Here is a 12383-nt window from a genome sequence, read left to right as displayed (position 1 = left end):
TAATCCTGAAGCTTGTGAGATGATGCCTTTTGGGGGGACTGAAAAAGCTAGAATATACATCATAAATAGTCACAACCTAGCCCAAAGACTTAAACACAGGATGATGTGTTACAGTTCCTGGGAAACGTGCAGGCAGACAGATTCCGATTCATTTATTTACACACGTACATTGAACAGTAATGTGGGAGGCCATAACAAGGTAGATTGTGAGATCGAGAGTCTATCTTATTGTACTGATAATTTAACAGTCTTTTCAATCTCTCATAGGAAGGTGTTATTGAAGAAGGCACTCTTGCTTATGAGAACTGGATACAGACTGGGAGTCCAGTCTACAGGCAGTTCTGGCTGTTCCATGTGAAAAATCCATCAGAGATTATAAATTCTGGTGCTAAACCTATGGTTGAGCAAAGAGGACCCTACACCTACCGGTACATGTCATAAAATTATCAAAAACTTGGTGCTATTAAACTGAATCTTCAGATGTCTGTCAGAATGCTGTCCGCCAACTGAGATGATCAGCTCTCAAAGGTTCATTTATTGTCAAAGTATGTATCCGTATACAACTCCGAGATTTGTCTTCTCCAGATAGCAATGACACCCTCTTCCATCATTTCTCAGCCACAGGTTGGCCTCCCAATCAAATCCTTTGCTGCCAACGCATCAGGAAAAGAAACAACGCATGCTTTACAGTGAACTCACCCATTACAGTTAGCCAATGTACAACTCAGTTGAATTAACCGAGCCTTGGTAGAGTAGATAGTTGGGAGCTATCACTGACCTTGGCACCTGGCTAGAGAAACTGACCAGGTTCTATTGCCCATTGCTATCCAACGTCCCCTTGCGGAAGTGTATCATACTGGCCAACGACTGAATTAGTCTGATGCCAAATAGTTTGAAAACAAGAACCCCTGGAGGAACACAAGTCTCCTGGGTTAGCTGCTGAAGATCACTACTTAGAAACGTACTTAGTGTCTGCAACCAAAGGATGGGGGAGAACAGGAAAAGAACAAATATAAATCAATATATCTTGCTGCAAATCTTGTAAACTAAAGTGAAAAAGAGAATAGACTTACGGAGAGAAAATCTCGTGGTTGGAATATTATATCACAAACTTTCCTGTGGTTTTGGTTATCATTCAAACTCTCTGTTACACCAATCTACATATAAGACTATAAGACCATAAGACATAAGAGCAGAATTAGGCAGTTCAGCCCATCAAGTCTGCTCTGCCATTCCATTATGGCTTATCCTGGATCCTACTTGACCCCATACACCTGCCTTCTCACCATATCCTTTGGTGCCTCAACCAATCAGGAATCTATCATCTTCCTCCTTAAGTATACGCACAGACTTGGCCTCTACTGCAGTCAGTGGCAGAGCATTCCACAGATTCAGCGCTCTTTGGCTAAAAGAATTCCTCCTTACCTTTGTTGTAAAAAGTCACTCCTCAATTTTGAGACTGTGCCCTCTAGTTCTGGATACCCCCAGCATAGGAAATATCCTCTCCACATCCACTGTCTATGCCTTTCAACATTCAGTAGGTTTCAATGAGATCCCTCTGCATTCTTCTGAATTCCATTGAGTACAGGCCCAAAGCTGCCAAACGCTCCTCACATGTTAACCCCTTCATTGCTGGAATCATCCTCGTGAACCTCCCCTGGACTGTCTCCAATGACAACACATTCTTTCTGAGATATGGGGCTCAAACCTATTGACAATACTCCAAGTGCGGCCTGACTAGTGTCTTATAAAGCCTCAGTATTATCTCTTTGCTTTTATATTCTATTCCCCTTGAAATAAATGCCACCATTGCATTTGCCTTCTTTACTGCAGACTCAACCTGTAAATTAACCTTCTGGGAGTCTTGCACGAGAACTCCTAAGTCCCTCCGCACCTCTGATGTTTGAACCTACTCCCCATTTAGATAATAGTCCGTACTATTGTTCCTTTTACTAAAATGCATCTTACATTTCCCAACACTGTATTCCATCTGCCACTTATTGCCCATTCTTCCAATTTGTCTAAGTCCTGCTGCAATCATATTGCTTCCTCAGCAAGACCTACCCCTCCATCTATCTTTGTTTCATTTGTAAACTTTACCACAAAGCCATCAATTCCATTATCCAAATCATTGAAAAACAATGAGAAATGTAGCAGTCCCAATACTAACCCATGAGGAACACCACCAGTCACTGGGAGCCAACCAGAGAAGGCCCCCTTTATCCCTCCTGTAATGCCCGAATCTTTCTGTAATACCACAGGATTTTATCTTGTTAGACACCTTCATGTGGACCACCTTATAAAATGCCTTCTGAAAATCCATAAATGATATCCACTGCCTCTCCTTTGTCCACCCTACTTGTTACTTCCTCGAAGAACTCTAACAGATTTGTCAGGCAAGATTTCCCTTCACAGAAACCATGCTGACTTTGACTTATTTTATCATTAGTCTCCTAGTACCCCAAAACCTCATCCTTAATCGCAAACTCCAACCACCGAGGTTAGGCTAACCAGCCTAAAATTTCCTTTCTTTTGTCTTCCCCCTTCTTAAAGAGTGGAGTGACATTTCCAGTCCTCTGGGACCATGCCAGAAGCAAGTGATTCATGAAAGATCACAACAATGCATCCATTATGTCTTCAGCAACCTCTCTCAGGACAGTCCATCTGGTCCAGGTGATTTATTCACCTTTCAATGTGCCTAGTGCTTTTTCCTTTGTAATAGCAATGGCACTCACTCCTGCTTCCTGACACTTATGGACCTCTGGCACACTGCTAGTGTCTTCCACAGTGAAGACTGAAGCAAAGAACCCTTTAAATTCATCTGCCATTTCTTTGTTCCCCATTACTAACTTCCCCCAAGCCATCAGACTCCACAATACCCAAAGCCTGGACTGATACCAACTTACTGTGCCTATTGTCTTGTTTGTTTTATTATTTTAATGCCTGCACTGTTTTGTGCACTTTATGCAGTCCTGGGTAGTTCTGTAGTCTAGTGTAGTTTTTTTTCTGTGTTGTTTTCACATAGTTCAGTGTAGTTTTTGTACTGTTTCATGTAGCACCATGGTCCTGAAAAACGTTGTCTCATTTTTACTGTGTACTATACCAGCAGTTATGGTCGAAATGACAATAAAAATTGACTTGACTTGACCTGACTAACTCACCAGCATCATTTTCCAGTGGTCCAATATCAACTCTCACCACCCTTTTACTCTTTATATAACTGAAAAAAGTTTTAATATCCTGCTTTGTATTATTGGCAAGTTTGCCCTCATATTTCATCTTTTCCCTTCTTATAGCTTTTTTTTAGTTGCCTTTTGTTGGATTTTAAAAGCTTCCCAGTCATCCAACTTTCTACTCACTTAAAGGCCCTTTCCTTGGCTTTTATGCAGTCTTTAACTTCCTTTGTCAGTCCCTGCAATTTGAGAACTTCTTCTGTGGGACAAATCTATCCTACGCCTTGTGAACTATTCCCAGAAACTTCAGCCATCTCCATTCTGCTGTCATCCCCATCAGTATCCTTCTCCAATCCAGCTGGACAAGCTGCTCTCCCATGCCACTGTAATTCCCTTTATTCCATTGTGATACTGATACATGTGACTTATGCTTTTCTCTCTCAAATTCCAGTATGAATTCAATCATATTATGATCACTGTCTCCTAAGGATTCCTTTACATTAAGCTCCCTAATAAGATCTGGGTTATTACATAACACCCAAACAATTATATAACTGTTTGAAAAATCCCAGCTAATGTTTTTATATCCCTCTAGTAATTTAAATGCTGCAAAAATAAAAGTTTTGGGAATATTTTAATATTTTAATGTTCCGCATGTAGTTGATGGAATTTTTGCGGTGAGTTTCCTGACAGATGAACTCCATATAACTCTCACACTCTTCATTCCTTTCCTGTAAAAAAAGCCTTTCACTCACATCCTGCTTCTCTGCTACAAAGCACCTTTATATATTCACCATAAAACTGCTATAAAACTTCTTAGTTGTGCTGTATATTACAATATGTGTAGCGTTTCTATTGATTTTATTTCTAGGGTGCGGTACCTGCCGAAGAGCAATGTTACAATGAATGATAATTACACGGCTTCATACCTCCAGCCCTATTCAGCCATCTTCGAGCCCACCATGTCAGTGGGGTCACCCACAGACAGACTGACAGCCCTCAACCTTATTGCTGCGGTAAGCAACAAAAGCATTTATCAAAACCGTTAGATACCAATCAATAAGTCAGACTCAGCAATGCATACCACCATTAAAGCCCTCTGTATTGAGTTAAAAGGTGTACAAAATCAGTACTTTGAATGGTGGGTTACCTAATGAAGGAAGTTTGGATAGGCTTGTATCCATTGGAATTTAGAAGAGTGAGAGATGACTTGCAAAGGTATGAGATCTCGAAGGGTCTTGACATTGTGAATGTGGAGGAGAGGTTTCATTCTGTGGCTGCACCTAGAATTAGGGCTCACTGTTTATAAATAAGGGGGCCACCCACTCAGATTAAAGATGAAGCGATATTTTTCTCTCTCAGAGGGTCATGAGTCTTATGAATTCTCTTCCTCAGAGACTGGTGAAAGCAGAGTCTGGTTATTTTTAAGCAGTGAAAGGTAGACTCTAATAAACAAGGGGTTGAAAGAGTTGAAGCTCCAATGAGGACAGTCAGGATACTACTGAACAGTGGAATAGTGTCAAGGACTTGAGTGGCTCACTTTGTCCTAATTCATACCTTTCAGAAAGTTTGAAACAGTTATGAAAAGAAATATAGATCACACCAAATTAGAGTCATCAACTGTAGTTTCAATGAGCTTGGTAGATAGAACTATGACTGAAAAATGAGGAATGTCTTAAGTTAAATTATTCAGCTACTCTATGTTTCATGCTCCATGGATGAGTGAAAAGACAGTAAAATCGACTGAGAGAAAAAAAGTGCATGTAATAGGTACTACAAACAAGAGAAAGCCTGAAATGCTGACTGTATGTTTTCCATAGATGCTGCCTGGATGGCTGAGTTCATCCAGCATTTTGTGTGTGTTGCTTGTATAATAGGTACCAAGTCATTACACAAAGTGTGAGCTGAGTTAATTAGAGGAAATTTAGATCGGATGTAAAAAGTAAGAGGTAAAAAGACTTTGTACTTTCCTTGGGATGGAGGCAGATGGAAGAGGATCAGATTTACTGTTATGAAGAGAAAAACAAATCGAGGGAAGTTATTCTTATTGATGGGGGGGTGTCAAAAACTTGGCTACATGGAATGAATGTTACTGGCAAAAGGACACAGAATATCAAAAGGAAAACATTTTTTACGCATGTCACTCACTGGGTTCTGAAATGCATTGCCAAGGGGAGTAATGGAGGCAAATTTGTAAAGTACAGAAGGGAGCAAAATAAATATCAGAGGGAAAGAATATTTAGAGAGGAGTTAGGGGAATGGGATTGCTTGGATTATTTTAAATACAACAGGTACTGACTAGATGTGCCAAAGAGCCTGCTTCTGTGAAGTTACCATTCTATTTCTAGACAATTATCATAGCTTGCCGTGAGGTTGAAATGGGGAGGGAAAACGTGAGGTTAGGGGCCATTATATAGGGATGGTTCTCTTCCTTTTAGAACTTTTCTGGTTACTTGTGTGAGTATTTTGTTGCACTTGAAGCCAGTGTTTGAGTGTTGGGGGTGGGGGTATCAAAGTTTTACATTTGCTAATTGGGTGACCAGAGTCTTTTTTGGACAAGATTTTGCCTTTCTTTGTTTCTATTCAGATTAATCATTATCATGTTCATAAATCAGATAAAGAAGAATCTCCCCATGTTAGTAAATTGCTTCACAATTTGCTCCATCTTCCATTATAGAATGATGGAACAGACTCGATGGGCTGAATGGCTCAATTCTGCTCCTATGTCTTATTTCTTCTAAGAAAATGCTAATTTAGCAAAAGTGTCACTTTGGAACTCAGTACTACAGCTAATGACCTTTCTTAGTCTTGTGTCGTAGAGGGAGAAAAACATCTCACTATTGAGAAGTACACCTCCTGCCACTTCAAAGGACTCCTATCTATCCCCTTCTTCTCATGTTCATGCTAGTTGCATGTTGATTTATTTTTCTGGCTGTTGTTATGAGTCTACATGTGTTTATTACTTTTGTACTAATTTATGTGGCAAAGTCTACAGGGAGTGGTGCACTAGGAGCTCTAGGGCTTTTTGCTGACTTCGAGCAATTGGACAAACCAGCTGCTGGCAGACACACTTGGGTATTGCCCTCGAGGAACAACATTCATGCAATGGAGGACAAGTTACTGGAAAGGGTTTGGGCTCTCATTTGGAGGTCAATGGAGGAATTCTCCTACAATAATCTTCGTGAGGAACGATGTGTGTGATTCTTGCAGCATCTCACTGTCACCTTCTGTAGCCTCTGATTTCATTGTCAGTAGCTGACATAGGGACTGTAGGAAATAATATTTATATATCTGTATTTCCTTCTACAATGGGCCTTGTGATAGCCTCAGCATTTCAAAGTCTCAAAGATCTCCAGTTGCTGTTGAATAAGGGAAATTACTGAAGCTCTGTATTGAAAGGCTGTTAACAAAAGTCAATTTTTAAAATTCCCAGCATTATTGGTGAGGCAGCTGGTAAAACTTAAAGAGTTCACCGTTCGTTAAGTAGAACCAAAAGCCTATTCTGACACCACACCTGAGTGCAGTACCTGGGTAATGCTGTACTGTTGAAGATATCAACCTTTGAATGAGACATTGAACTGGTACCATACTACCAGTTTGGAAGGAAAACTGGGCATTTTTCTTATACCTTATTCAATATAACTCCAAATTAGTAGACCTGAGGCTCAACATCTACCTTTGCAATAGGTTTCTTGACTTCCTGACCAACAGACCCCAATCAGTAAGGAAAAGCAGCAAACTTCCACCATGATGATCTTCAACCCTGGTGCCCCACAAGGTTGCCTTCTCAGCCCCTGCCGTCCGCTCTCTACATTCTCACAGCTGCATGGACAGATTCTGCTCTACCTGGACTTGTAAATTTGTGGATGATACGACTATAGTGGCCAAATCTCAAATAACAATAAGTCAGAGGACAGGAAGGAAATGGAGAGCCTAGAGCAATGGTGTCATGGCAACAACTTTTCCCTTAATATCAGCAAAACAAAAGAGCAGATCATTAAGGGGACGATACAGATACAGATGGCGTTTAAATCAATGGTGCTGAGGTTGAGAGGTTTGATAGCTTCAAGTTCCTAGGGGTGAACATCACCAATAGTCCGACCTTGATCCTAATGGTGTGTACTATCAGGCTTTTGTATCTTTTGCCATTTGGGGGATGGGGAGAGAAATGTCTAGGGTGGGGAGGGTTTTTGATTTTGTTGGCTGCTTGTTGAGCAGTAAGACGTGCAGACAGAGTCCATGGAGGGGAGGCTGGTTTCCATGCTGAGCTGAGCTGTGTCCGCAACTCTCTGCAATTCCTTGAGGTCTCAGCCAGAGCAGTTACCATACCAAGCAGTGATGCACCCAGCTAGAATGCTTTCTGATAAAAATTGCTGAGGGTAAAATCGTGTAGGCACACTGGCTGAGTAAGCACACTAACACCTCTCCTTCCTCAGGAAGCTAAAGACATTTGGCATGTTGCCTTTGATCCAATTTTAAGACTCCAAAAGTCATATCAAAATACCATAAAGGGCTAACTTTTTTTCCTTTTCCTTTCCTTTTCCTTTCCCCTCTAAAGAAGTTCTTGTACATAAATTTGTATTTGATGAACAAGTGAATGGAGAACTGTAAACACAATATAGATTATATGTCCTGAAGCCACTAAATGCTAAAATATATTTTATCTCTACCTTTTACAGGGTGCACCATCCCTTGTTCCCCCATTATTCCACGGCATCATCAATAATGTCTTGAAAAAAGCAAATGCCTCCCTGTTTCAGAACAGAACAGTGGAGGAGTTACTTTGGGGATATGAAGATCCTATATTGAAACAGATGAATGTACGAGACTCAATTACTGGTATATTTTATCCGGTAAGTATTTTGCACTACTTGTGACAATGCTGCCAATGCTGCTTGAAGAATTTCCATTGCAGTTTATAGAATGATTTAAGCATATCATTGGCTCACTGTGTCCACGCCTGCTTCCAGTACCTGTCCATTCTAATCCTACTTGTGGACCTTTACTTATTTACTGCTCATTATGCTGCTGGTGTTTATGGCAGCAGTGAAGGTCCTCCATCTCTGGTGGTGCTCAGGGATCCTTCGTCATGTCAGTAGCTTCCTCTCGGTTTTCACTACTGTCAGTCAGGTGGAGACTCAGGAATACCGTCGCACTCAGATGTAGAATGATTCTTCATTGCTGTTTCTGTAACAGTTTTGTTTTACCAGGCAGGGTTGTTAGTCTTGAGCTGAACCCCTGGACCTGGAGGTCTGATGGACTGGTAGACCACTCTTAGTCTGGCCTCCACCCTTTGACCTGTTTGACATGGGTGGCCCTACCAAGAGCCAAAGCATAAAGCCCTGATTCCAGCCAACATGGCTCTCCAGGTCCTTGAGACACGCAAACCTCCTAACCATGACAAGGTTGTGGTCCTCTTGGAGGGGACCTTTACTCTTAAATCTTTAAATGTCAGGTACACAACACTTTTCTGTTGATTGGAATTGTTAAGACTGATAACTCAGATGATCTGCTTCGCTTTATACAGCTGGCTAAGTGCAGGCTGATGTTCACTGTGTGTGCCATCACTTCCTGCAGAAACTTCTGGAAAATGATCAACCAGCGAGAGCAATTTTCAGAACCAGTTTGATTTAGAACTGCTTTGGCTGGACAATTGTTTCTATCTCTTGTGCCATTGCTGCAACTTATTGTGATTCAGTTGGGACAGTTTAATTATTTAACTTGTCTGTATTTGCAGTACAATGGAACAGCAGATGGATACTATAATGTGTTCACTGGTAAAGATCACATTCACAAAGTTGGTGTCATTGACCGCTGGAGAAATGAGAAGTGAGTACGAATTTTGAATTCATTTCACCTTTTTATATAACCTATGCACCTTTCCTTCAGAATAAAGGAAGATGCAAACTAATACTGTCGGGTACCCGTGCCAAAATGTAGCACTTCTAAAGTGTTTCTAATCACAAGACAGAAGTGAACCAAGGGTTTTCTGCTGTATCTATTGTTTCTTCCCTGAGATTAAATATTTTAAACCATTTTTTGCCAATAATCAATCATTATTTTACTTACAGAATTGTTTAAAGAATAAATTCATTTTTTATTGTTTTACAATGTACTAAATTACACTTTGCATTTTGTTGAACTAATTAAGGGTCACAGTATACAGTACAAGCTAACATTTTTTTATCCTTAAATTGGGAAGAATAATTGCTTTTGATACTCTCACCAGCCTGATTCAGTTTATTTGCTGAGTGCCTTAACCAGAAGTTTCTCTGGTGAACGTTTTGTCAGTCACTGCTGTTTCATCAGGAGGTCAGAGGCGGGAAGACTTGGAGATGGTTGCACAATGTTAAATTGCATTGTTACATATTCAGGCAACAATGAACATATGTGAGTTAGGCAAGGGTTTTTATAACAAATAACACGTTTATTAAACACTGAAAACAAACCCCCCAAAAGTAAACAAACACTACCGTAACTGGAAAACAGCTGCTGTGCGGCAGCTTAACAGTTCTTAAAGCAATGAAGCTTAAACAGTTCTTAAAGCGATGTTGCAAAAACAGTTGTTTAAAGTGATATTGCCAAAAGTTAAAAATGCTCAGTCCATTTAAAAGGAGAGACTTTTTAAGACGATTTAAATTCTCTTTCACGTCGGTTTTCTTCAGTCTCCAAAGTCGAACTCTTCCCACGGAGAATTTGATGAAACGTAACGGCTTAAAGGCACTGACCTTTCCTTTATCACACTGTCCTCAATCTTCTGCTATCCTGCAGAGATTAACACGAGAACAGTCAATGAAATCCTTCCGAATGAGGATCACACAAGGTCGAACCCATTCCACCGTCGAAATTCGATTCTCCTCGATCTTTAATTCCCGAACTCTTATCTTCACTCTCCACTAGCAGTATTGTAAAGAAACTGCTGGCAATGACCTTTTAAACTTTAGGCATTAGATAAAACTTCATCTTTCAACTAAACTGCGTCATCACATTAAATCACGCAGTGACATGAAGTCAACATGGCAAATCCAGCCACGAACTGCCCCTCCCCACAGGGTGGGGTCTTCCTTTTATACCCTGTAAAAAAAACCTGTCACATGACCTCTACTGGCGGGAAAATGACGTCACTCCACCATCACAAGACCATTACCTCAAGTCCAGTATAGCTTCAACCCCAGTCACGTGACAAGGGTACCACTGTCACGTGTCACGGGTACGTAACAGCATTCACAGCTTATTTGTAAATGAAGGGGCCCATACCTGTATGAGGCAAAACCTAGACAACAGGCTGGAAATGGCTACTACAAAGGGGGCATAATTTTAAGGTGATTGAAGGAAATATAGAGGGGACTGTAAGAGATAAATCCTTTACACAGAGAGCTGTGGGTGTGTGGAACATCCTGCTGGGGTAGATACATCAGGGGCATTTAAGAGACTCTTAGGTAGGTACACAGAAGATAGAAAATGTAGGAGGGAAGGGTTAGATTCTAAGGGTTAGAAACCTTAGAGTAGGTTAAAAGGTTGGCACAACATTGTGGGTTTAGGGCCTGTCCTGTGCTGTAATGTTCTATGTCTAACATTCAAGCATGGAGTGCAGAATCTACTAGCACTATTTGGCCCAGAAATCATCTACAATATCTCTGAAAGACCTATCATTTATTCTTATTGGCATTAATTACACAGTGTCTTCCTGTATTATCTTTCTGGTGGTGTCCATTGATCAAATACTTAATTACTTTTATCACATCCATGCTGGGGCTATAAATGACCGGTTACTATGGCAGCCCCTAACCACCTTCTGACATCCCAGAGGCTTTTCGCTATCAGCAGGACACAGATACAGAGGAAGATGGAACACGTTCCATGTGACTGCATGAGAGTAATGCTTAAAATACTTAGGGTGTTCAGTGCTATCCAGGACAAGGCATCGCATTTGCATCGTATCCCAGAACAACAGCCACCATTCATTTGCTCCATCACAGGTGACCCGTGACTGCGGTGCACGGCATTGATAAAATGTACTGCAGCCTGCACATCTGGACTACTCCCACAACATCTGCCCAAAACCTACAACTATGACCGCCAAGAAGGATCAGGCTGCAAGAATGAGAATATCACCAACTGCAGAAAACCCCCTCCAAGTCCCACGTCATCCTGGCCCTGGTCTGGAAATTTAACACCATTCCTTCAGCATCTCCCAGAATTCCTAAAGACTGGAGCGGTTCAAGTTCTGCCTTCTCAAGGGTAATTAAGGCCGGGCAATAACTCTGGTCTTGCTAGTGGTACTCAGACTGAAAAATATTAATAAAAATATACACCATTAAATACTGATAGGGTATAGCTTTAATCAGAGTTGCTAAAACCTCCCATCTCTAAATGGTAGTTTTGTCACCCATAGCTGCAGTTAAAGATATGCCACTATCTTTAACTCAATGAATGTATCTTCTAAGATGTAATAAAATTTGAATTATAATTATTCTATTTTCAGGAAACTTCCTTTCTGGAATGACAATTATTGTGATATGATCAATGGCACAGGTAAGGTTGGCGCCTAATCCAACTAACCTTGACATCAATACCAAACAGACACAAAACATGCAGAAACACTGAACAGTAACAGCAGCAAGAACTAGGTTCCCTTATGTGGAGAGTCTGACCAATTCTGAGATGATCAGCAACTTTTCATAGAAGAAAAAGCACTTGAAACTGAACAAGTGTTAACCCAACAGTGTAGTTTGCTGATGATCTTCTGCATCAAAAAAATACATACAGCAAACGATCACTTCGTCATTTGGACTACACCCCCTTGCCCATTGTTATTTCTGGCTATTTAAAAGGGGAATTTAGCTGTTCTATCCAAAGGTTTGCTTTTCTCTTAAAGTAATCTAACAGTGCAGTATGTTAAATAGAGGAGTGAAGATGAACCACCTGGAATAATTTAAGAAGCAGATGAACACTGCACAAGATGAGTTTTAAGCGTGTTCTGTTATGGTTTGCTGAATCATTCTGCTTGGGCTTCCAGTTCGAGGTTTGCTGATGAGAGAGAGGGAGACAGAAAAAGAGAGAGAGAGTGAGAGGGGGAGTGAGTGATGAAGAGAGAGAGAAAGTGGGAGAGGAGAGAATGAGACAAAGAGAGAAAAAGCAAGAGACAGAGAGAAAGAGAGAGAGGTAGAAAAAGAAAGAGAGAGAAAAAGGGAGAAAGAAAGAGAGAGA

At 40.8% G+C, this 12383-nt stretch overlaps 1 protein-coding gene across 4 annotated transcripts in view; it reads left to right on the top strand.

The window, feature by feature from the left end:
• cd36 (CD36 molecule (CD36 blood group)) overlaps positions 1-12383 on the top strand; it is a 31678-nt gene that overhangs the window by 3911 nt on the left and 15384 nt on the right. Inside the window, exons 2-6 of one of the 4 annotated variants that reach the window (XM_073066584.1) lie at positions 268-428; positions 4045-4189; positions 7853-8026; positions 8911-9002; positions 11659-11708. In XM_073066584.1, the coding sequence (XP_072922685.1) occupies positions 268-428; positions 4045-4189; positions 7853-8026; positions 8911-9002; positions 11659-11708 (622 nt within the window). The other 3 variants (XM_073066586.1, XM_073066585.1, XM_073066587.1) reach the window with 3 other exon arrangements.

This window comes from Hemitrygon akajei, chromosome 14, assembly GCF_048418815.1.
Source record: "Hemitrygon akajei chromosome 14, sHemAka1.3, whole genome shotgun sequence".
Lineage (NCBI taxonomy): Eukaryota > Metazoa > Chordata > Chondrichthyes > Myliobatiformes > Dasyatidae > Hemitrygon > Hemitrygon akajei.
This window is presented reverse-complemented; position numbering and strand designations above follow the sequence as displayed.